Source organism: Eutrigla gurnardus (assembly GCF_963514095.1).
Source record: "Eutrigla gurnardus genome assembly, contig: SCAFFOLD_121, whole genome shotgun sequence".
NCBI classification, from domain to species: domain Eukaryota; kingdom Metazoa; phylum Chordata; class Actinopteri; order Perciformes; family Triglidae; genus Eutrigla; species Eutrigla gurnardus.
In genome coordinates, this window is record NW_028155284.1 from 6182 (window position 1) to 32859 (window position 26678).

The window sequence follows — 26678 nt, forward strand, 5'->3', positions numbered from 1 at the left end:
TTCATCCCCAGTAGAGTGCAAGCACAGTGCAATAAATAGCATTTACTTTTGAGCCCTGCCGTTTACACTGTGTACTGCTTTACATATGCCTGTAAAATTTGCACTGAGGTTTACAGTCTGTACAGTCCAAAGTTCTGTTTTTTATTGTAATTTATAATTTGTCTAGTTTGAATAAAATTTAGAAAATGATAAGTGCCTTTCCTTTACTGTTTCTGCATAAGCAAGCTATTACATTTCTCACCTCCTTACATTCTAAATGAATGACAACAAATGTGGTCTAACACTTTTTATTATTTTATAAAAAAAATAAACATAAAAAAATAGACCTAACAAATACTTTTAAAAACAAGAACACCTGAGTGTATCTACACAAAAGAAAAGGTGTTTCCAGGGATGGCTGACAGGTCATGCTGTGCATGCGGCGTTATTGTCAGCTGTGGTGATCACTCCTTTGGCAGCGATTTACCTTTAGGAAGAATATCAAAATTACACATCTGACAATAATTACTGTGTTTCAGAGACACACAATGAATGACAACACTTACAACTTTGTTTCCATTTCACAAACATTTATGACATGTGTTTCATCCTTGGCTTTGTTAAGATAATTATTTTAGATCATAACTTATGATATCGATTTTTAAAATGACCTTTTGCACATAATTATGTTTGAACTTCGTGATCAAGCTACAATATTGTAAGAAAACTCACATAGCCCTCTGCTGAGTTGACTCTGCAGAAGCTCCTGCGTTGATGGGGCCGGGACACCTGACAGAACCCCATGTTGACGGGGATCATCAGGCCTCTTCCTTGCGACCCGTGGCACACCCCCAGTAGCGGACAACCTGCGCCGCAGAATTGCACTTTGGAGGTCCACAATGTATGTGTAGTCCTTTTCCACCTTTACTGTGTAAAGGCTCCACTTCCTGGACTTTTTATTGTACACCTTGCCGTATCTACCATAAGAGAAAAGATTAGAAGCTTAGTGATACATTCCTATTACCTTACAGTGTACATTATTTCATTTTTCCATATAAAATTAAACATACTGAAGAGAGCCATCAGCCCTTCTCTTGGCTGGTCTGTCAACGTGGTGGTTGTTGTCCAGGGCAGCCAACATGACTCGAGCAGCGTACACGGGCGGTGAAAAGCTGAAGCGCTTGCTTGCGTACATGAGAATATGATTGTGGAAGGACTCCAACTCTGCAGTTGACCTGAAACCACAGAGGAAAGATACAATTGCTTTATACTCTGGTAATACAAATGAAGAAATAGCAGTACAAATACAGAAGTACAGTTGAATATTTTCACAGGGGAAAACAGTAATTTGGACATAGACCTATGCTGACATACCTAAAGATATTTGTGTATGCTCTTTAGCCAGCGTGCATCAAGGACTAGTTCTGTCAGTCTGTGGTGTGCCATAGAACCCTTCTGGATCCACCCCTTCTCTCTGTCCCCCACCAAGGGACCATGATGACAGGCACCAAGGGCCCATGCATGTTCTCCAGTCACATGGTGAAGAAGTCCGGTCCACATGTCCTGCGGAACAAAAATTACACAGGTTGTGAATAATGTGATCAATAACAATAGAAGCCATTTTTGCCCCATAACTATTTAGTAGCGATGTCCAAATGAAGCATTTTCTTTATTTTCTGAGCCCAATAGATGGCGCTCTCTGTTCAACAAAGGGTTGAAGGCCGATATATTTCCATTTGCTACTGGTCTGCCATAGTTTGATCTGGGGCATTGTCTGGAGCATCATGCACAGTGTCCTCCATGCTAATTTCCTGAAGTGATTCCAAGCAAATTGGAGTCTTCAGAGCACCGCCAGTCCTGTTGTAATAAGAACAGCTATGAGAAATAAAAAACAAAACACAATAACTTGACTGTAAGTGGAGCTAGAGGGTATTGAAACTACCTTACACAAATACGAGGCCTAAAATCTGGATGGTCACTGTCATCATCATCATCATCTGTGTCCACTTCTCTGGTTGCATCTTCTTCTAATGATGACACAGACTGTGTTTCCGTATCAGGATTCCAGGTGTTGTCTTCTTCTTCCCAGTCAATGCTATAGAAAAAAGAAATTCAGAGAAAATAATATAATAATTCACAAAATGAATACAATTTTCCACAAACAGGAAAGTAAAAACATCTCTGCACACCACACATCAACTTACATAGTTTCGAATGTCGTTAAATTCATCTGCATCAACATCAGTGTTGAGGTCCAGTGACAACATACTAAAAAGACAGAAACACACACACACACACACACACACACACACACACAAATGAGAGAATATTACATCACCACATAATAATGCACAGACCATGAATGTACTCTAAGTTTTATTCAGGAAATACTTGGCCAAAATCATCTAATAACATACCTTGCATCCAATTGCTGGAGAGCTGTCTCCTCTGGGCAGCTAATGTTTAACTTTAGATTGTTATAAACTGTTGAGAGGATCCTCAGTTTGCCCCTATCCTCTCTGCATAGCATCTACCAGCAGAGAGTCCATAGAAGAGACAGTAACATGATCAATTACTCCACTAACACCCCACAAAGGTAGAGGTACAACTTATTGTTAGTGTGTTTTATTTTATTACTGATGTTACAGACTCTGTGAAGTGCTGGACCTCCTAAGCTGAAGGACAGGTTTTTATCTTCAGGACATAATACTTCTCAAACGATCTAATCAACTTTCCTTGCCCCAACCACACCAGCAAGTAGGTTTCACTTTTCACCAAAAGTACACACACTCTTTTGCATTTACCCACTGTCTGCTATTAGATTTAGCAGAGATATCACTGATAGTATTGTATGTTTTTTTTTCTGGGGTTTCTCAAGGAGCACTTTCGCGCACATAAAACAAACAAGCTAGATATGAAAGATAGATGTTGTGTTGTGGATATATCCCACTACGTCGGTCAAAGCCATGTTCCTAGCAGCAGCTATTTGAACTCACCGGTCGGACAGAGACTCTGAAAATATAGTTGACACAGGTGGGAGAGGGGGTCTCATCAATCTGTGTTTTACTGGCGTGGAAGTTGATCGATCCTTCTCATGGCTAAAAACAACACACAACGGAGCTAACGTTAGCATTCGGCTAATACGAGCTACACACTAGCCAACGAAGCTAACGTTAGCATTCGGCTAATACGAGCTACACACGTAGCCAAGTTGGCAAACCTTACATATTTCATGAAAATAACAAATCCCCCCGAAACAAAACAAATCATTACCTGTCCAACAGAAAGAGAGCAACCTCTGCATCACTTTTCAGGCCCTTCACATGCCCCAGTTGTCTCCACCGCTCAAACGCTGCACCGATGTTGACTCGGGTCCGACTTCTTTCTTTATCCTGAGCCTTTCTCATTGCAACCTTTTCTGCCTCAGGCTTTCTTTTCCTTGCCTTTTTAGTGGGGTGAGTTGGTAGAAGTAACGCTGGCTGCATTTTCTCCGCCATTGTAACCAAATGAACTCCGTATTCCTGCAGAGGAGTGTGCTGAAATGTTCAGGTGTTGTGCCACCGGCATCAGTGAGACCCGACCTGTGCACGCGCGGAGGAGGGCGGGACATGAAGGCATCTGACCAGTCAGGGCAGTTTACCAATCCGTGCTAGCCGGACCTGCTAGCACTGATTGACTACTGGTTTGGCAATAGTAGCGCGTTAGACTACTCGTTACTGAAAAAAGTAGTCCGACTACAGTAACGTGTTACTAAGTAGCGCGTAGTTTTCCACATATGTTGCACTGTGCTAATCCGTCTTTGTTCAAATTAAAATGAAGCCAGACTTCCGAGCGGCGTCTTCTTCTGCCATCCATGTTGAGCGAGTGACGTTCTTCAATCTATCGCGCGCCGGGCAGTGTAATACAAACAAACTAGTGCGAGCGGAGTAAAACAAACAAACTAGTGAGGACGTTTAAAAAACGAAAAAAAAGGATCGCAATTCCAACAGCTTCTTATCCGATGCCCAACCCTAGTCAAGAGTCTCGGTCGGTCGGTCAGTCTTTACAAAAAACATAGCGCCCTTTACCTGTGTGGCATTGAATTGCATTTCGACACGTAAACCCAACGCAGAACCATCACGGTCTCCAAGCAACCGTTGCGTAGCCGTTGCGTGATCACTACGCGGAAGCATAATCAGGGCTTTACTGTGTGCGCGAGCTTCGATAAGTGCTCCAGTGGCGCGAATTGGCTCATTGATCCAGAAGAAGTTGAAGAAAGAAGAAGTAAGTGTTCTTGTTCTTGTCTATGTTTGCTAACATATGCTAATTATTGAAGTTTAAAATCGATCATTTTAATTGATAAGATGTATTCCTATGTCGAGCTTTAAAAAAGAAAAGAAAAATGCCTACATTTGAGTTGGCTATAGGCTATATCAGCGCTGGTTAACTGTGAACTGTTACAGTGAAATGAATGAAAACGTTATGAAGATTTTAAAGAAAAGTGTTCATAACAAGAATGTAAGAGAGAGGAGTTTGGCAATAATATCTCTGCCATCTTAGATGACAGTGTGTGTGTGTGTGTGTATGTGTGTGTGTGTGTGTGTATGTGTGTGTGTGTGTGTGTGTGTGTGTGTGTGTGTGTGTGTGTGTGTGTGTGTGTGTGTGTGTGTGCTTATCTGTATAGTAATGTTACTTGTGTTTATCTTGTCATTTCAGATGGCTTTGAAATCACTGCTGTGGACTGAGCCCGACACCCCCTTTTTCCGGCCACCACCTCTCCACGTATGCGTGGTGGAAACGGCCGAACAGACAAAAGTCCTGTCATGGACATTTTCAAACGGTGGTGCCACAGCAGGCACCATCAAGAGAAATAAAATAGCGGTAATTTCTGATGGCAAGACGATCAGCAAAGTGGTTTTTTATGAAGAGTTTGCCTCAAAAATATCAGAGGGAAAAAGCTACGTTATAAAAGGCCACACACTGAGGGGGCAGAGTCTGCCTTATTATATTAATATAACGAAGAACACAAAATTCTTTAGAAGCGCACCGCTTCTAATTTCGGATGAGCTGCGAGAGGAGGCAGGTGCTCTCCTCCGACCCAGGTCTGCTGTGACCGCCCTCAGCAGATGTTCGGAGGGGATAGGTTTGATGACGGTGGAGGGCGAAGTTGTGGAAGTGAGTAAAGAAATAAAATAAATAATAAATAATATATATACATGCATACAATTTTTTATTATTATTTTAAGCCTTGCGCATACCTTTAAAACGACAAAATGCCTGCATTTAAAAAACTGCCATTAAATGATAATATTAATTTCCACTTTCATTGAGTTAAATCTTGTAACCCAGCTTTTTTATTTTTATGTGTCTAATTTAAAAAGCAACAACTCCCATTTATTACTTTAGAGGACACAAATGTCACCTTCCTGAACCATCTATTTCACAACCAAAATAATCGAAAAAAATTAAGTATAAAGCCAAAAATGCCCCTACGGATGCACAAGGGTTAAATAAATGCATTGGCTACTAAAGGAAATTAAATTTAACATTTCTTGAGGATTGCTATAAAGTGTAAAATCAACATAACAATCCAACTTGTTGTTCAGGTATCAGCCTTGCAGAGGGTCGAGAGTGGGAAAGATGTGGTCCCTCTACGTAGGCTGACACTGCAACAGGTAGAGTATCCATAGTTTCATTATTTTAATTTAAGTTGTTGAGGTAAATTGGGGATAATTTATCTATTTTCATAGGCATTATGCTGTCAATAGTCTACATTACAATATTGTATTACCTTATATTCTACAGGATACAACTCGCATGCCCCTTTGCCTGTGGAGGGACGCAGCCGTCACTGAGACACCTGTGCAGGTGGGGACCCGCATCAGAGTGACACATGTCAATAGGCCTGCAAAACGCTCTGATTACGGCCCCCAGCTGCAAAGCACCACATTCTCAAAGATAGAGGTAGGCTACTTTGGTGTCACTTTTTCTGTTTGTTTGTTTGTTTGTTTGTTTGTTTGTTTGTTTGTTTGTTTGTTTGCTTGCTTGCTTGATTGCTTGCTTGTTTTTAACCATTTTGGAACACAGTGAATGCGATCGAGAATTTTTACAGGCATACACAAAAAAACCTTACACAATCACATTTGCAAAATATACAGCTATGTTTAATGGCCTAATTAACCCATTTAACAATGATCCAGTAGAAAGAAAGGAAGTACTGCACCAGCAATAGTTTTGGGAGCTAGCAGTCATTTACTTTTGAGACCATATTCAGACTTTATTTAAATTATTGTTTGATTATTTTCTTTACACAATCACATTTCCAAAAACAGTCTGCTGAAACAATTGTGTGATTTTCCACTATGTTAATCTGCCTGTCATAAAACATATCATAAAAAACCATGGTATAGTGGGCTTTACCATTAAAACTGTCATAAAAAAAATCATAATGTAATCATGAAATACAAAGTCATTGTATAGTTCATAAAACAGTAATAGCATGTCATTAAAAAAGTCATGGTAGATTATGTCATTAAAAATTACAAGTGATAATATAGTAAGTCCTAAAAGGGTAATAATATAGTATGTCATAAAAAAGTCATAATCATTAAAATAAAATAAAATATGAAATAAAAAAGTAATAGTATAGTTGGCTATATCCATAGAAATGTCATAGTCATGATAAAGGAATGCAATAAAAAGTCATAGTAAAGCAATTGTATAGTATGTCATAAAAATCATAATATAGTATGTTGAAAAAAAAAGTCATAGCATCATAAAAATGTAAATTTAAAAAAGTCGAAGCATGTCATTAAAATGTCATGGAAAATTCATAATACAGTACGTCATTAAAAATCATAAAAAGATCATAGTATAGTTCAGTATGCTATAAAGAAGCATACAAATAATAATATAGCTTGTCATTAAAATGTCGTAAGAAATAATATAGTATGTAAAAAAATAAAATAAAAGTCATTGTCAAAAAATCCCCAAAAAGTAATAGAATGGTATGTCATAAAATGAAATAAAAAGTCCTTGTATGGTATGTCATAAAAAATATTTAAAAAGCTCATAGTATTGTTAGTATAAAAGTGTCATTAAAAAAGTCATAGCAAAGTATCTCATTAAAAGTGACATAAACATCATAACTTAGTATGCCATAAAAAAGTCACAGCATGTCATTATAATGTCATGGAAAATTCATAATGCAGTATGTCATTAAAATCATAAAAAGAAAAGTCATAGTGTAATATGTCATTAAAAATGTAATAAAGAAATTATAGCAATGTCATAAAAGAGTCATAGTATAGTATGCCATAAAGAAGTCTTGAAGTAATAATTTAGTTTGTCATTAAAATGTCATAAAAAGTAGTATAGTATGTAAAAAATGTAAAAAAAAAAAAAAGTAATTGTATATTCTGTCAAAAAATCCTCAAAGAGTTATGGAATAGTATATTACAAAAATATAGTAAAAGTCAAAGTATATCATAAAATTGTAATAAAAAGTCATTTTATAATATATCATTACAAATGCCATAAAAAAAGTCATGATATGGCATCTTATTAAAATTTTTAAAAAGTGTATGAAAAGTTTATCTAATACAGTATCTATATACGTACCTATATATACGTTTGCTTTCTCTCGATAGGTGGTCTCATCCCTGACAGAAGAAATTGTTGGGGCCATGGGGGTCACAGAAATAGAGGGGAAAGAGGGCACCCTCAACCTCCTACTCGAGGACGCACGTCTCCTTGAAATACCAGAGGCTCTCTGGTGTCCAATCGAGGCCCAGTTCGTGGCAGTGCCTCTAAAGGTGGAGATCAGTGTCTCTGGGACCACAGTTACAAGCATAAAAGTTGTGTAGGTGACACATAGGTGATTTATTCATCTTGCTGTTTTTTATAGTGTTCCGTCCTTTCACTTAACTGTTTTATCTGTTCGTATTTTGTTAATTTGTTAAAATTAAATGAATTAAATGTCCTACCTTGTTGCCGTTGTGTCAATTACACCTTATTAGAGATGTTAAAAGCTATTTGAATATCAATTTTGACTTATCCTATTTCTAGATTTCTGTAGATGACAACATTTAAGGCTTATTATATATTTTAAATGAATACATTTTCACATTACCTCAAATAAATTCCTACTCATAAGCAATAGCACACAAGAGAGTGAGTGATGTAGTGATCATCTAGCGTGTACAGTAATCAAGTGCAGCCCACACTTACCCCCCCCCCCCCCCTGGATGATAAGACAAACCTTTTTGACCCCCAGAGGAGAAATGTGTTGCTTACAGCAGCACAAAGAAAGCAACAGTGCACATAATTGAATAAATAATTAAATAAAATAGAGAAAAAATAATACAAAATATTAACAGGTATGTAAAAAAGTAAAATAAAGTAATAATATAATTCAAATATTATTTATCAAAATTAGAAGATAAAGTATTTGAATAGTTATTTTTATTTATTGAAAAAAGATTTTGCCAAATGCCATTTAGCTGTCTGTCCAGTCCTGACAAAGTCTTCTGCCTTGAAATGACAGCTGCATACAACTGTTGAACGGAGGAGGGGACATCTGTGTTATTGTCCATACCTTTATCTTTTGGGAACATATTCATAAAACTGGTCCATCTGGACATCACAATGCAATTCAGCATGGTTTTGGAGTTACAATTGAGGCATAGATTAAGTTCATGTCTGTTAAGTTAATGCTAGGCACGTTAGCCTCATGAAACAATAATAATAATAGTTAAAGCTGCGAGCAGGGATGAACGGGCCCTCACGCCTGGCTTGTGTCGGGGGAGCCAGGCAATGGAACCCTGGCAATGCAGTTCAATGAAGATGCACAATCTTTGACATGAAGCATCATCATGCTGCTATAGTCTGTCAAGAGAGATCCTGTGTTCCTGTGATACTCTGAGCTTCTATCATCTCTATCTGTATCATTCATGTCCCATTAATGCATGTTACTAACTTTCTTCCCCGGAGTTGTGCTTTCTTAACGCTTCCTGCTGCTATTATTACTGTTATTCATATATTTTATTATTAGTTCTATTAATTTTTTAACATTAATGAAAACACTACCAGTTGTATTTTTCTTTAGTATTGCAGCTTTTATTGCTACTACTTATCTTTTGATCATATTCACCACCATAATTATTATTATTCATATTTCTATCTAATTAACTGCCATTTTTTCTACTATTCATATCACTCTGGTATATTAACTGCAATAACTTGTTAGTCATATTCACATTACTACAGATATTATTACAGTTAATGTTAATTTTGTGGTTGCACCTTGCATCCCTGGGACTGTCTGTCTTGGTGTAGGCCTTTGTGCTTGTCTGTCCATCTGTCTGTTGTCTCTGTAAATCATAATTAAGACATAAAGTGTGGTTATGCCCTTCTCTCAATAATGTGTTGAGATAACTTTTGTTAGAATTTGGCACTAAATATAAAACTGAACTAAATTGAGTTAAATATTCCAGCTAGTCTGGGGCTTAAACCAGGATCCTATCACTCACAAGCACGCTTCTCTAACCACTAGACTCTCACTGATGCTGTTATGCTGCAATAGGATATATTAGAGTCTACCACTAGCGGTTTTGGGCACGGGCCAAACGGGCAGCCGCCCGGGGTGGCGTGTTTCATAACATGTGGGCAGAGGTGGGTAGAGTAGCCAAAAATTGTACTCAAGTAAGAGTACTGTTACTTTAGAATAATATGACTCAAGTAAAAGTAAAAAGTATTGTCACCCTGTGTTACTTGAGTAAGAGTAAAAAGTAATGGGTGAAAAAACTACTCAAGTACAGAGTAACTGCCGAGTAACCTCCTTTATTAATCAGGTCAAATAATGTCAAATAATGCACGGAGAATTCCCTTAGACAACTGAAACAGTTTATAATAAACAATAATAAATAAATAACTCCACTTGTTTCGGGAGACACAAATGGCAACGCATAATGTAGCTGTTTTTTTTTTTGCCTGGAGTGTGAACATTTCTTTTATGTGGGGCCAGGTGTGTTGTGCCTCCTCCTCTTCGGCTTCTTCGGAATTGCATGCCGTCTCCATCGTTTTGTTTCTGCGCTCTTTTCCGCCTGTTTGCCGCGGGGAATGTGTGTGCGGTCATGTGATGGCTTAGGCTTTGCCTGATTGGTGAAACAGAGTTAGACGTCGCTAGGATTCAATTTCAATGTACGCACAGAAACGGCAAAATACAACAACAAATGGAAAAATACGTTTTTTAAGACAAAATCGAATGTTTTCAGTATCAGTGAAATCAGTAGTGTATATCATGGTGATCGGCCCGGTGCAAATAATTTTTTTTGTGCCCTCCATCCGCGCCCTAAACACAAGCGCACGCTTGTGAGCACTCCACGCACGCACGCACACACACGCTTGGACACACACGCACAGTACGGTATGATAACTCTCCCGGCCCGGGGAGAGAGACGTGCATCGGCTCGGCCCACAGTGCTCAGCAGCAGAGAGGTGACGAGACTAGAGCCGAGCTGTATTGTGTAGTGGAGAGGGCCAACACGCTATGCGTAATTGCGCACACACGCGCGATCGTCCTCTCAAATGCGGCTGCGTCTCTCCAGATCACTGTGTGAGCGAAAGAAAAGCTCTGACTTGCTTGGGCAGACGTGGTTTGGTGTCACCCGCTGAAATTTAAATATCTAGTCCACCTTCAAAAAAAGGACGCACAGTGCGTACAGGATTCCGGCTGGCGGCGCCACTGGCTCTGGTCCCCACATAAACAAAACAGACCATGCAGCAGACGGATCGATAAAAAAAAAGTAGCGAGCAGAATCAGCCCAATGTAACGGAGTAAAAGTACCGCTCCTTCTTCACAAATTTACTCAAGTAAAAGTAAAAAGTTTGCTGCTTTGAAACTACTCATAGAAGTACAATTTTTCCAAAAAGTTACTCAAGTAAATGTAACGGAGTAAATGTAGCGCGTTACTACCCACCTCTGCATGTGGGGGTCGACACGAGCACTTAAAAAAAATCATCTTGGCCGCGCGGACCGTATTTCTATTATCTATCTGTCATATCACTATGTTGGGAATTGGCCAATTGGCCCCCTGCAGCTGCAGGCGCTCCTGCTTGCTGACATTTTCGTGGCCTGTGATCTGGCTCTGACGTCACCTACCAAGGAACAACAACACAGTTGCTTGGCGGTCATTATCTGAGCAAGTTTGACATTAACTAATGTGAATCACTAAAGGAGATATGAAACCAACGCAACGTTACAGAAACTACAGGAAATGACTCACCTACGGTACAGAAAACGATGTTATCATTAACGTAACTGTAACAGCAGGGGATTGTTGGTATATTGTATCTAGATCTAACTTAACTGACTTTAATGTGGTGGATCAATCAATGCATGAGAAGGGGAGAGAGAGTGTGTGTGTGTGTGTGTGTGTGTGTGTGTGTGTGTGTGTGTGTGTGTGTGTGTGTGCAGGCCCGTGCTCGGGACAAGATTCTTTTCAGTGTGCCCCCCCCCCCCCCCCTTGCGCAAAAAGATGACAGCTTACAATGAAGTGTTGAAAGTGGTTATCTTTTTTTTTCTAAATTATTTTTTGTGAGTTTAATGTAGGCTTTCAATGAAGGCGAAGTGCAAAATACGTTTTCCCTGTATATTCTTGGACTATTTATTATTTTTAATTTCCCTGTGAACGTGTTGAAATAATAAACCCTCCTGACAGACGGCTGCGCGTGCACGCGTGTCAGGCAGAGGTTTACTGAAAGATGTGATTTCTGATAGGGGCACCTTATTAAAAGTATTTGTTGTTTTAATATAAAAATTCTTTAATGTATGTTTATTTGGTTTCAGTGATGATACTTTGGCCGTGAATAGAAAAGAAGAATGTGTGTGTGCAATAATATAATAATAAAAAATAATATAATAATAATAATAATAATAATAATAATAATAAGTGCTCATGAGAATGAACATCAGAAATTAAAAAACATAAACAATAAACAGTCTTACATTGAAACATTTCTTGCTTTTTTTTCATACTTTTGCACATATTTAAACATGCTCCACTTTGAAATGTCACTGCTTTCACATACTAAGTACTCCCTCACATAGACCAGCCACCACTGGTATGCCTTTAAAGGCAATGACTATAAAAAATCATAATTAGTCTGATTTTCAAAGTATTTTGTTTTTGACGCCAGAATGTCTGAGTTCCCCTGAACGCCTCATTAAAAGGTAGCTGCGCAGCAAAAATGCTGTGTCATTTTGTGCTGATCTCCTGTCAGGTAAGCAAGTCTGAGCCTGTCTCCCAACTAATGTGACTAATGTTTTGAGCAGTAAAAATACAGTTATTAGTTTTAAAAGAGTTTTAAACGTGGGTTCTAACTCATACTGCATTCGAACATTAATGGATAGGTGAAATATTTTCACCGTACAGCCGAGGAAAGCATTTTATCGGCTAGCTAATATTAGCGACGATGCTAATGCTAGCATCGCGGCTAACGCTAACATTAGCCAAAGAGGTAAATACAGCCTCTTTGCTTTAGCCATGGTAACTGACATACAACAACTGATTAAGTTAGTGGTTTATGTTAGTTTCTTTTTTGTTAAAGATGTCTGTTTTCACTAACTCAGCTAACTATCATGACACGAATGTGAAGCAGGAACATTAAAAAAAAATGGAAAATTAACCACTAACAAGCTAATTTATAATACTGTTGATGTGTGTCTTTGGCTCAATTTTAACCAGCAGTCTTAGCTGTTAGCAGCACTCAGTTAGGTAACTTTAGGCAACCATAGCCTAGGTGTTAAATATGATCCAGGGATCTCTTAAATCTACGTGCAAAAGTTTAATTTAAAAGTTAAATTTAATTGTATTTGTTGTTGAATGTGCATGTAACGCCAGTCTGCTTAAAGTAGAGGTTCCACACACTAATGAGTCAGCCTTTGAATGAGCTTGAATAAATAATGCTGTTACTAAGTAACAGTAGTTATCTACTTCTGTATGCAGGCTCTACTGTCGATATTTTGTCCTTATGTGTAAGCTGCATTCAAGCACATCATATTTATTTTATATTTATTATGTTGATATTGTAGCTGTGACTTAGAGCCAGACTATCTCTATTTTATGTTAGACGAAATGGAACATGGCATCGTGGATAATTCACACTGGACTTGATGTTTATAGTTGACGTGGAAAATCTGCATGCTAACTGAGTTTGTCACATTGTTTCTTCTCTTCAACAGAACATTCACACATCTCTACACTTTGGTTGGTAAGTAAATCAATATTGTAACTGAAATGTAATTGACTGCAGGTAACGGTTTAGCATTTGTACATCTTTTTTTTGTTTAGAAAAAACATTCATATATGATTTAAATCAGGTTTTGCTTTTATTTTGTGTACTGTTACTATTGATGCAGCATACACTGAACATATTGCAAATATTTTAATAGAACAAGTTTATATTGTAAATATTTTTTAAATATTTATCAACATGGTTCTCAAAACATGTTCTCACTTGGGTCAAGTATTTACTTTTTTAAAGTGTGAAAATCAGACTTGGTGGGCTTAATAGCAATGTCTGCGCTACATATTAATGGGATAAATAAAGCTTCTTGAATCTTGAAATGTGTGAGGTCGACTTTAAATCCAAATTGTACTGTAAAGTTATGGTACAGTTATGTCAGTTAGTCGGATCATTTAATTTTGAGGGTGAAAGGTTTATGAGTCCACGGTGAGAGTGTCTTTATCAGTCATAAGTCTGTTTGGGTGAAGAGTGAGGCTTCACCTCCTGACCGCCTGTCCTGACACTGATAACATTGGTTGTACAGGCAGGAAGGACTTCCTGTAGATTCTTTTTTAGTGTCCTTGAAATAATAAATAGAGAAAGGAATTGTCCACCTTGATAAGCAGTGGGACTTGAAATGAGCTGTGAGATCATGAGGTTGCTTCTGAAATGAAACTGATCATCTTTCTCTCTCCCTCTCTGCCTCCTTCCTTCTTCCATCCTGCTTTCTGTCTCTAATTGCAGACAATTCTCTCTGTTGGTGACCCGTTGCTGACTTTGAAGTGTAAGTTTACACACATGGATTTTGATTTTGCTATCACAAAACTGATATTTATTTGATTCACAATTTAGAAATTAGAATAACCTTTTACTGCCTCATGTGAACCCTTAAGCAGATTTTATAAAAGAATATATAATCTACTAAGGAGAAATGTTTAGCAGTACATAATGAACTTTGTGGTGCACAATGAAATTTAATCAAATAATGTGCTTTTTGCTTAATAAAGGAACACTAGAAGACATTTACAAGCAAACTGATTTAATTAATATGAATGTTAAATGTACACAAGGTTTTATAATTATTTCTGCTTCAAAATTGTATTTATTTGATAATGTAATAATTTATACTTTAAACTGATTTAAAGTGTCAATTTTGGCAGCCATTTTAGATTTAGTATCAGTTTTTAGACCAAACTGCTAATTAGTTTTTGTCATTTTTATTGTTCATAGTTTAAGTCTATGAAAACCAAAACGTTTTAGCCATTTGTATCTCGTCTTTTTTCGTCAAATGATATGAATGTTTATTATGTAATAATTAACTTTACATGACAGTGCTGCCATCTCGTCATAGTGTCATTAGTCAGGTAAAATAAGGCAGTTGACGAACATATATCCTCTCCTTATCGTTACTTGCAATTGAGTGCATAAGGTTGGAGGTTGATTTAAACTTAAATTAATATAAAATCTTACAATCTTGTGAAACAGCATGCTCCTAAATACATTTTATCGTTCTGCAGATTTTCATTGTGTCACTACTGAAGAATGTAAAAATAAAAAATCTGCAGATTCTGTGTGGGTCTGATAATATCTCACCGGAATAACATGAATTACATAATGCTAAAAGTAAAGTAAAGAGGCTATTTCTTTGTGTTCTCAAGCATTTTACAAAACACATTTTTGACAACACTGGCTAGGTGTGTCCAGAGGTACAACCCCAATTAGCTACAGCAATAGCCATTGCATTTCATTTTTAGTATCCAAGTGCAAGATTTTGATAAGACAGGAGGAAGTAAATGATCTTTAGGATTGAAATGGGCTGTGAGGTGCTGGTTTTCCTAAACTGATAGTCTGTCTTTCTCTCTCTCCCTACCTGCCTCACCGTACTTTCACTCCTTCCCCCCGCCTACTCCCTGTCTCTAACTGCAGACCATCAGTGTCAGCAGCCCCACGGTGACGCAACAGTAAGTTCACATACATACATGAATATAAATGCGGAATTTTCAGCACTGAGCTTCAAATTAAGAGTTTTCCTATACACACTTACCAAAGTGGCAATGATACACAGACTTCTAAAACAGCCCCACAGAGTAGATGCATTTCATAACACCAGAATTGTAGTAATAATAGGGCTATTTGTTAGTTATTATGTTTTTAGACTGTTAATGTGAAGACATTCAAAGCAGAAACCTTTTTAAATGACATTTTATCTTTGGGTAAAAGTTACTCAATTTGATTTCTTATATTGAAACTGTCTAATGTACTATTTTTTTTTCTTGTCTTGCAGGTCCGGCTGTCCAGCATCTCTCATCTCCCCTATCATTGAAGCATTCGATCTCTCCTTTACCTTCTATCCACTCTGTCTAAAATATTGGCTCTTCATTCTATCCTGTCACATCTCCACCTCTGTCTAAATTAAGGAATTCTATCTGTCTATCCCTCTAATCTGTCAAACATTGTGACTCTATCTGTTCCCATCAGAACCTTTGAAAAGCCTTGCATACCTTGAATATTGAAACATTACCTTGAAACTTTGAATATTGCATATATTACATATATTTCCACAAGCTTTTTTTGGCCACAGTTGAGTCTGTTCCTTTGATTAATAGATTAACAGAAACTGTTCATTCATATTGTGTTTAATATCTTGGTGTGAAAGAAAATAAAATAAATAACAGAAAATATATTTGTGGTCTTTGAACATTAAAACAATGCCAAAGAAAAATAAGAATTCCCAAGCTGCACGCCTGCGCTGGCAGAGGTCACATGAGATTCACTGTGAAACAACTAAAGAAGCAGAATGTGTTGGTCCTCAGAACAGTGGAGAAGTAAACATGTCTGCAGCATCTCATGTTCAAAGTGTGAAACAGGCAGGTCAACACGATACATCATCTGTACCACAGGTATCTTCTGCTGATGTTATCAAGAGAGTACGTCCCAGTAATGACTCATGTGTAGCAGGACCTTCTAATGTGACCCAGGTAACCCACAGAGGTCAAAGTGATAAGACAAGTGCACCAAAGGTATCTTATGCTGACATCGTAAAGACAGGACATCACAGAGATGAACCATGTGTTGCAGGACCTTCTCATGCAGTAAACCTGGGACATCAGCCTTCTGTAAGACGTGTGTGCATCACGCAGCCAGGCTTCTAGTAGATATGGCAGAAACAGAAATAAGCAGTGTACCTGTAACTCACTAACCTTTCTTGCATTCCTTCATGAGAATGAAAATCTGAACAGAGCAGACCTGGACCTTGTTTTGGATAAGGGTAATGTGATGTACTCAGAGGTGAGGAAAAGGGTAAACCATGATGACATCTATCTGACTACAGATGAACTCCCTGATGAAGTTCCTGCACGCAGGTGTATACATTATGTGGACATGACACAACTTTCCAGATACGGCACATTTGGAGATCCTTTACCTGGAGCTGTAGACAGTTATCTGGACCTTGAGGCAGGACTGAGCTGCTTGTTATCAGAAGTGCAGTATGGTTTACTGATGATGAGACTGTTGTGTATTGCAGTATTCAGAACCAGGTCAGGCAGGTTTGGATTTTTTGACCCCCACTCCAGAACAGCTAAAGGTTTGCCCCTCCCCCCGGGTTCACACACTGCTGGTACTGCTGTCATGGTAACATTCACACATCTCAGTGATATGATTGACAGGCTCATGACGTGTCACAGAATGTCAGGTGCACAGTCCTCCAGTAACTATGAGTTGAAGCCTGTGAAGTTTTACGATGTGAACACGGACATCCTTCAGAATATCCCAGACAGAGAGAGTCAACCTACAACTCATGCTGCTGCTGTTTCAACTGCTCTGCTGGATGATGCTCCTCAAAACAAGAGTGGTGCAAAGATAAACACTGTTGTCACTGATAACATCGTACATGAGGTATCCACTGATATTGAAACTGAACCAGAACCATTGAGCCAGTTCAACTTGAACTCTGTCAGATCACATGATGCTCTGCTGAATGACCCAAACTCTGCTGCAAAGGTAAACCCTGATGCCAGTGATGTCTCTGTTAACATATTACAGGGAGTGTCCACTAACATTACTTCTGTATCATCTGTGAGACAAGATGTCCATTTCACATTTCCGGACACCCAAACTGTCACATCATATGATGCCCATCACAGTGAGTCAAACTTATCTGCTCCATTGACAAATACTGCAGCCAGTGATAATATCACACATGACATCTCGCATATACTGAAAAAACTTGGTAAAGAGCAAAGGAGAAAATATAAGAGTAGGCTAATGCGCTCTGAAAAGGTATCACAGAGAAAGGAGAATCAAAAGAGGAAAGAGAGGGAAAAGTATGCTTCAAATGAGACATTTAAAGCAAAGAAAAAATCTGACTCAAGCAGGAAATATTCTAATGAAGAATTCAGACAAAGAAAACAAAAGTTTGTTGCTAATATCTATCGAAACAACTCTGAATTACGACAACAGAAAATAAATAATATAAGAGCCCGGTACAGAGAGGATGCTGAATTCAGAGAGAAACAGAAACGATTCCTCAGCAGTCGATACAGGGAGAATGCTGAATTCAGAGAGAGACATAAACGATTCCTCAGCAGTCGATACAGGGAGAATCCTGACTTCAGAGAGAGACATAAACGATTCCTCAGCAGTCGATACAGGGAGAATGCTGAATTCAGAGAGAGACAGAAACGATTCTTCAGCAGTCGATACAGGGAGAATGCTGAATTCAGAGAGAAACATAAGCGATTCCTCAGCAGTCGATACAGGGAGAATCCTGACTTCAGAGAGAAACAGCAATCCTATATCCGAACGAGATATAGAAACGACAAATCCTTCAGGGAAAGACACAGACAACTAATGAGAAAACGGATGCGAGACAGGTACGCGAACAATCTTGCGTTCAGGAGTATGCAGAACATGAGATGTGCCATGAAAATACAAAATAAATACAGACAGATGAACAGACCAACATGTGAGACAGAGGATGACAACTCTTTGATCAAAGAGGCCATAAAGATTTTCAGATCACATATAAAGAACGGTCCCACTTATGTGTGCACTGTCTGCCATAAAGCTTCTTTTCAAAACCAAGTACGTCTTTGCAAAAGGTCAAATTATGCCAGAAATCCACACATGGTTGCTGCATGCCTGACTGGAAAGTATGTCCATGTTTGTGATGCTGACTGCAGAGATGAACAACAGTGTAAGATGCCTGATGAGAGAAGGAGAGAGTGGATCTGTCACACCTGTCATAATCACCTTAAAAATGGAAATATGCCAAGCCTCGCTGTTGCTAACAACTTACAGCTCGCTGATATTCCGTCTGAACTGTGTGATCTGAACATACTGGAGAGACATCTCATAGCCAAGTGCATAGCATTTGCCAAGATTATTCCTCTTCCCAAAGGCAGACAGAATCTAATACGTGGTAATGTCATATGTGTTCCCTCGGAGGTTCAGGAAACAGTGGAAGCCTTACCCAGACTGAGAAGTGAGTCTCAGGTCATGAGAGTGAAACTGAAGAGACGATTGTGTTACAGAGGTCATCAGCTGTTTCAGACTGTTACCTGGTCTAAACTAGTGCAGGCGCTGCATAAACTCAAACAGATCCACCCACAGTATCAAGACATTACTATCAGAGATGTGGCAGAGTTATGTGACCCAACACTTCCTGATGAGGACGATGACAATGGTGAGAATGCAACAATGGAGGATGATGATTATGATGAAGCTGATTTAATGGAAATGGACAGGTGTGAGACTGATGCTATGTGTGAGGCAGAACATGAGCCTGAAAATGAACAGGATGACACGTTGTCCGGTGATGGTGAACAACCAAAGGAGCAGAGAGATGATGATGAGCAGGAAGGTGACATGCCTAATGGTGGTTTTGCTCTGGAATCATGCCTTCAGCCATGTGATGTTGCAGAGGAAATACTATCTTTTAGTGAAGGAATCTACTCTGTTGCCCCCGCTGAAAGAAACAATCCAGTCAGCTTTTTCAGAACACCTAAACTGGAGGCCATGGCTTTCCCTGTTCAGTTCCCTACCGGTCAAAACACACTGGACGAACAGAGACCTATTAAAGTGACACCCAGCGGTTATTTCAAAGCGAGGCTCTTCTGTAATGATGGCCGTTTTGCCAGAGACACAAATTACCTGTTCTTTGCACAGTTTGTGACTGAAATACACTTGGCTACTTCTAGCATGACAATACAGTTACGTAAAGGAAAACCTTTGACCAGAGATGGACGAAAAATAACCTCAGGAATGTTGCAAGATAAACGAGAGGTTGAGAGACTGGTGAGAAACAGAGATGCAGTCAGATTCATGCAGCCACTGAGAGGAACACCAGCCTATTGGGAGAAAACGACAAAAGATCTCTTTGCCATGATCAGACAGCTGGGAAAGCCCACTTTCTTCTGTACATTCTCTGCAGCTGAAATGCGTTGGCCTGAGGTGATTGAAGCAATAAAAAGGCAGCAAGGTGAAGATGTGGATTTTGAAAGTCTGGACTGGTCAGCAAAGTGTGAGATACTGCGAAGCAATCCTGTGACAGCCATGCGCATTTTTGATAAGCGTGTTGAGGCGTTATTCAGAGATGTCATCTTGTCTCCTGCACAGCCCATCGGCAAAGTTGTTGACTACTTTTACAGAGTTGAGTTTCAGCACAGAGGAAGCCCACACATTCACTGCCTTGTTTGGATAGAAGGTGCACCTGTGTTTGATGAGGATGATGATCAGACTGTGTTGGATTTTGTGTCCAAATACATCACAGCTCAGCTGCCTGACCCACATAAACAACCTGAACTGTACAAAAAAGTCACAGAACTGCAAATGCACAGCAAAAACCACTCAAAGACATGTTTCAAGACTCGCAGCTCTGGATGCAGATTTGGATTTCCCAAACCACCTGTCAGAGACACCATGATAACGAGACCTGATGAGGAATTTGATCCACTGCTCGTGGAACTAGCAAAAGAAAAGCTCAGACCACTGAACTTGTTGTTGAATGAACCTCAAACAGCCTCCCTGAGTTTAGACCAGCTCCTGGCTCGATGCGATTTAACACACATTGAGTATGAACGATGCCTCGACCTCATGAACAAATCCAGTGCAGTGATACTGAAACGTGACCCAAAAGACTGCTGGGTAAATGGATATAATCCGTTTTTGCTTGATGCCTGGGATGCAAATATCGACATACAGTACATACTGAACGCACACGGATGCATTGTGTATCTCACAGAGTACATAACCAAGAAAGAAGGTGGAATGTCCGAGTACCTCAAAACAGTCATTGAGAACTCCAACAGAGACCACGTCAACGAATGTGATGAAATGAGGGAAATCATGCAGGCATACTCAAAAAAGCGAGAGGTCAGTGCTCAGGAGTGTGTGACCCGTGCATGTGGCATTAACATGAAAAAGTGTTCCCGTGGTGTCATATTCATACCGACTGATGACAACGCATTGAAAATGAGTCGTCCCCTCTCGTTCCTGGAGAACACAACATCAGAATGTGCAGATGTGTGGATGACGTCTTTGACTGACAAATACAAAGCCAGACCTGAAACACCAGAGTATGAGGAGATGTGTTTGGCTGATTTTGCAGCGACTTGCAGGATTGTCTATGGCCAGCAGACAAAAGGGAAAGATGTGTTGCCCCTCCTGAATGAGATGGGATTTGTGCAAATGAGGAAAAAGGATAAGCCTGCTATCATCAGATATCACCGCACATCACAGGAAAAATATCCTGACAAGTATTATGGCACATTACTGAAACTGTACATTCCTCACCGATCAGAGCAGGAACTGAAAAGACCGTACTTCCCCACATATGAGTCCTTCTACAACAGTGGCTGTGTCCAACTCTCAGGCTCCGACCATCCCAAAAGTCCAACACATTGTGAAACGAAACAGAGACAAATATGAGAAAAACAGTGAGCAGATTGAGAATGCTGTTGAAGAGTATGAGCAGAACAGAGGTGTGATTGATGAATGGTGTAATCTGGCACCAGAATCTGAAGTAGTGAGGTTGGAGTGTGTTGAAGAGCTGGAGTCAAGAGAGCCAGATCATGAAAATGAACAAGAGAATGTCCCAGAGTACATAAATCAGGCTAATGCTGTCACTGAAGCCAGAGCCATCAGAGAGTCCCCTGCATTAGACCCCACACTGTTACGACAGATGTATCAGAATCTGAACCAGAAACAAGCCTGTGTATTCTATGCATTGAGAGACTGGTGTGTGAAACGAGTCTGTGGCCTTAATCCAGAGCAGTTATTTTTTTACATCAATGGTGGTGCTGGAACAGGAAAGTCACATCTCATTAAATGCATCTACTCTGAGGCCTCTAAGATACTGTGCAAGCTGCCGAGACGTTCTGAAGAAGCTGACATATCAAACCCCACTGTCCTGCTGACTGCTTTCACTGGAACTGCTGCTTTTAACATCTCAGGAACAACACTGCACTCTCTTCTCAAGCTGCCCAGAAGCCTAAAACCTCCATTTCAAGGACTTGGCAACAAACTGGATGAAGTCAGATCTGACCTGTTGAATGCTGAAATCCTCATCATTGATGAAGTGTCCATGGTGTCAAAGCCCCTGTTTGCCTATGTTGATGCCAGACTCAAACAGATCAAAGGCAGTCAGAGACCCTTTGGAGGAATGTCAGTCATAGCCGTAGGAGACTTTTATCAGCTTCCACCAGTGAGACAGTCCAAACCTCTGTGTGTGTATGACCCCTGTGAGATTGACCTTTGGCAGGAACACTTTCAGATGATCACTCTGACTGAGATTATGCGTCAGAAGGATGATGTTGCCTTTGCAGAGATGTTGAACAGGATCCGAGTGAAAGAAAAGTCACGTGTTTTGTCTGAATCAGACAGAGCTCTGCTGTCACAGGCCGTCACTGAACCAGCACTTTGTCCAAATGATGTACTGCACATTTTTGCTACCAATAAACAAGTTGATTCACACAACTCAACAACATTAGCTCTGCTCCATTCTCATATCACCAACATTGATGCAGATGACTACAAGAAGGACCCACGAACTGGCAGAATGGCACGACAAGCCAAACCATATAAAGGAAACAGAAATGAGTTACCAGATACTCTAAACGTTGCTGAGGGTGCTCGTGTCATGCTCACCAGAAACATAGACGTGTCTCAAGGATTGGTGAATGGATCGTTCTCTACTCTGGTCAGGGTAATAACTTCTGAACAAAATGGTGTTGCACATGTCACTATGCTTGGGTTCAAGATGGATGATGAAACAGCTGGAAGGGATTACCGTAATAGAGCACCAGGTGGACCAGACAATCTAGTGTACATCGAGAGAGCCGAGGAGAATCTGAAACAGAAAGGAGTGGTACGCAGACAGTTTCCTATTAAACTGGCCTTTGCTTGTACAATTCACAAGGTCCAAGGTATGACAAGGACATCAGCTGTGGTCTCACTGAAACACATTTTTGAACCTGGCATGGCTTATGTAGCTGTCAGCAGAGTGACCTCTCTCAGTGGACTGCACATTCTGGATATGGATGAGAGTAAAATATACGCCAACCCACAAATCACTGGAGCCCTGCAAACTATGAGACAAGTCAACTTGGACGACATGATGCCTCTTCTTCAGATCAAACATACATTGAGTGGACCTGACACAATGACCATTATTCACCACAATACAGAGGGACTCCCAGCTCATGTCAATGACATCAAGAGCCATCATGAACTGTGTCTTGCAGATGTTTTGTGTCTCACAGAAACTCACCTACAAGGCTCCTTCGTGGCAGACAGTCTCCATTTAGAGGGTTACACCATGTTCAAACGCAACAGACACGTGTCCTACACAAATGTACCACAGATGGCCAACAGAAGAGGTGGTGGAGTTGCTGTTTATGTTAAAAACCACATTCAAGTGCATGAAAAACAGTATGTTCATAATGTAACTGACCTTGAGTTCGTAGCTCTGAAAGTTGAAGCCCCAGTGAGTGCACTGATTGCAGCTGTATACAGACCTCCAGACTACAGTGTGACATCTTTCCTATCAAACCTGGGAAGCCTGTTGGACTCACTTGAGATCATGGACTGTAACAACATAATTGTGTGTGGTGACTTCAACGAGAATTTCCTATCCAACGCCAGTAAGCCGATCCTTGAGCTGTTTCAGTCCCATGGATTTACACAACTGATCAATGGTGCAACCACAGAGAAGAACACACTGCTCGACCTCATTCTCATCTCTCAACCACAGCGTTGTCTCCAATCTGGCGTGATCAGAAGTTATTACAGTTATCACAATCCTGTCTACTGTGTCATGTCCTCTAACAGCCCATAATATGTCAGGTGAGTTTTAAAGATCAAGAAAAAGTCAAAGAACTTGTGATGGAACTTTAACTAGTAATAATACTAAAAGTAAGTGAGTGATAAATGTATTAATAACACAGCTTATATTAAAGAGTAAATGATTGAAATGTGCAATGTTAAAATCAAAAAGAGTATATTGTGATGCTATGTTTACTCAGAACAATGTAGAAAATATGACTTACAGAGATTTAAATGCCAAATACAATGGTCCATAATGAGGAGTATCCTCTGAGCAGCCAGGCTTCAACACCTTGCCAGGCTGCCTCAGTCTCTCTGAGGCTGGGAGGGAGGGAGGGCGGACCAGAGGATCTCCTCAACACTTGGTATGACTTCTGTAACGAGCCTATGAGAAACTGACATGCAAGGCCTCTTTGTTGCTGCAGGACCCAATTTCTCTCCACCACAGGTCTGAAAACTGTCAGGTAGAACAAAAATCCACTGAGCATCATGTGATTGTTTTTTAGATAACCATATTGTTGTTGGTCCGGTTTATCTAAGTGTCTATGTAAAGGAAACCTAAGTATGCTGTCACATGTAAGTAAAATAACATTTTGTTTGGTAATCATAAGTTTTGAGAATATTGGATAATACATCATTTCTTTTCAGATAACTCAGATATTCAGATATGTTGTTATGAGCTATATTGCCAATGCATTTTGACCTGTGCATTCATCTGGGTCGGGTCAGGGATGATGAATGCACAGGTCAAAACTGTTTCAGCAGCTGTATACAGCATTGTATACAGCTGCTAACATTTACTGTAGAAATCAGAAAGTAGGTGTTCTTAATGTAACACCTGCTCTCTGGTTTAGTGATCCCTACCAGCTGAAACTCCACATTATCATCCCAGCCAGTTTCTTGTTAGAGACTATAACTCGTGTAAGATTACTTTCCCCTGGACGAGAGACACAGTTCTCCTGTCTCCTCTATGACAACACCAGCTTCAGCCTCACACCCTTCAGCACTGTGAGGACCAGCTCACATCCACCAAGACATGCAGCCACAAGACAGCAGCAGCATCTTAACTCTGTCCACTGTCAGCGGACCATCACTGCTAGAGACACCTTCTACTTCCTGCCAATCCCAGTCATTCTTTAAAGCAGAGGATGAGATAACACCTGCCCGTCTTTGCCTCACCATCACTCTGGCTCTGAGATACTGGATCATCAACCAGGACATCATGCTGCCACAGACCAGATGCTGCAGCAGCATCAACAGTGGACCGTCACTGCTGGACCACAGACCTGTGTTCCACCTGCCAGTGCTGAGGTTTCTTCACAACAGACTATAAGGTATTGTTTTCTTGTTGTTGTATATCTGATATTCTCTTTCAATAGTGTACATTCATGTATTTACTTTGTATTAATGCAACAGTTTAGATAACATTGTTGAGTATAATGTTGTCATTCTCATTCGTCCTCTGTGATCCCTCCACTTCACAGTTAGAGTGGAGACACTCAGGACTGCACAGAGAGCTCAACATGTGAAAGAAGCTGAACATCATGAAGCCTTCATAAACCTCTCTGAGTGAAATGGCAGCAGTGTTCAAGGTATTTTATTAATGTCTGTTTTGTAACTTCTGAACATGTTTTGTTTCACAGTCTTCAGTTTATGACAATAACTTTATGTTTTCTGTTATCAGGACCTGCGCCATCCTCCTATCTCCACGTCACCACATGTGCATCCATTGCTGTGCACAGTTGACTTCAGTAGAGCCTAACTACTGTTGATCCTTGGAAAGTGATCGGGTGTGCTGCTGTAGGGAAGATCAGATCAGTCATCACTGTCATCACACTTCCTGCTGGGTGCAGAATCAGGCTAAACAACTAAAGGTAACATTTTTTTTACTCCTTTAGAACAGGATCCCTCTTTGACTAAACAACAAGCAAACATACTGTTTCATTACTGTTTGTGTGTGCTGTTTGCATTAACAACTAAAGGAATGGGAGGAATAAAGTTTCTGTCTGCTCTTCCCTTTAAGGCCTTTCCTCCTCCATGTCTACCGTGATGCTGTCCTCACACAAACACTGGCCAGATACCTGGAAGAAGCAGTCCTACAGCCACTGGACATGTCAAAGGTCATCATGTTACAGCCCTTTACATCTCCACACTGACACTGTGCTCCACTGACAATTTGGACAGATTCAACAAACAACAGCATACACGACTGATCCATGGACAGAATGACTACCTCTCTCAATAGTAGGACACCTATTTGTTATTATTTCTATCATCATTATTATTGATCTCTTTCTTATGTGATTCAAACAATGTATGTTATTTTTTATATTTCACCACAGTTAATATCTTTTATTTTATTTATTTATTTTTCATGTCATCTTTCCCTTTCCCTCTCCATCTGTTTTCTGACAGATTAATGACAGATGAAGGGGAAAGTTGTCAGTTAGTTCAGATGTTATATGCATCTAAACTAATTAACCTGAAAGAGAAGACATGTGTTTTATTATATATTATTTAAGTGATCATTAGTGTGGGGTTTCAGCTGGTAGGTTTGTTAGAGGATTTTCACATGTGTATCCTTAGCCTTGGGCTATTCTAAACCCAACTGAAAAGCTGTCACAGTATCAGACTGTGGAAGTAAGCTGAAGGTTTTGTCTCCAGAAGGCCCACAACACATGACTTGGTTAAATGAGCCTCGTCTAAAGATTTGATTGGTAAACAAATGTTCCCATGCTTGTCTTCTGACCTGAGGTCACACAAGTGACTCTAACCCCATGTTCCTTCAAAGTCAAGGACACAACCTGCATTTCAGTGAGGCTCAGTAAACTGAGCTAAATATTGAGATAACACACAAGTGAAATGACAGTGTTGACATGACTGTCAATCCAGGGCTGCTGCAGCTTGAAGCCATAGGGTGTCAAACTGATCCAGTAAAGGGTACTGTAGCTGCAGGTTTTCATTCCAACCAAGCAAGAACACAGCTGACTGGACTTATTCAATCAACTGAATTGTATTCACACAGTTGATTTGTTGGATCAGGTGTGTTCTTGCTTGGTTGGAATGAAAACCTGTAGCCCCTTTACTGGATCAGTTTGACACCTGTGCTA

At 39.8% G+C, this 26678-nt stretch overlaps 1 protein-coding gene across 1 annotated transcript; it reads right to left on the minus strand.

Annotated features, from left to right (window-relative positions):
• Window positions 1-333: 333 nt before the first annotated feature.
• Window positions 334-25336, minus strand: LOC311010372 (uncharacterized protein). Its single transcript, XM_084040887.1, has 6 exons — window positions 25279-25336; window positions 3253-3467; window positions 2976-3077; window positions 2184-2247; window positions 712-768; window positions 334-466 (listed from the first exon to the last, which is right to left on the minus strand). The coding sequence occupies exons 2-6, from the start codon at window positions 3462-3464 to the stop codon at window positions 431-433; spliced, it is 471 nt and encodes a 156-aa protein (XP_083897013.1). The 5' UTR covers window positions 3465-3467; window positions 25279-25336; the 3' UTR covers window positions 334-430.
• Between the last annotated feature and the right edge of the window lie 1342 nt (window positions 25337-26678).

Coding starts and splice junctions, on each gene's coding strand:
- LOC311010372 (XM_084040887.1), bottom strand. CDS start 3,464: ATGCAGCCAGCGTTACTTCTACCAACTCACCCCACTAAAAAGGCAAGG. Junction 3,078..3,252: donor GCTCTCTTTCTGTTGGACAG/GTAATGATTTGT, acceptor TGTTGTTTTTAG/CCATGAGAAGGATCGATCAA. Junction 2,248..2,975: donor TCAGAGTCTCTGTCCGACCG/GTGAGTTCAAAT, acceptor CTGTCTTTTTAG/TATGTTGTCACTGGACCTCA.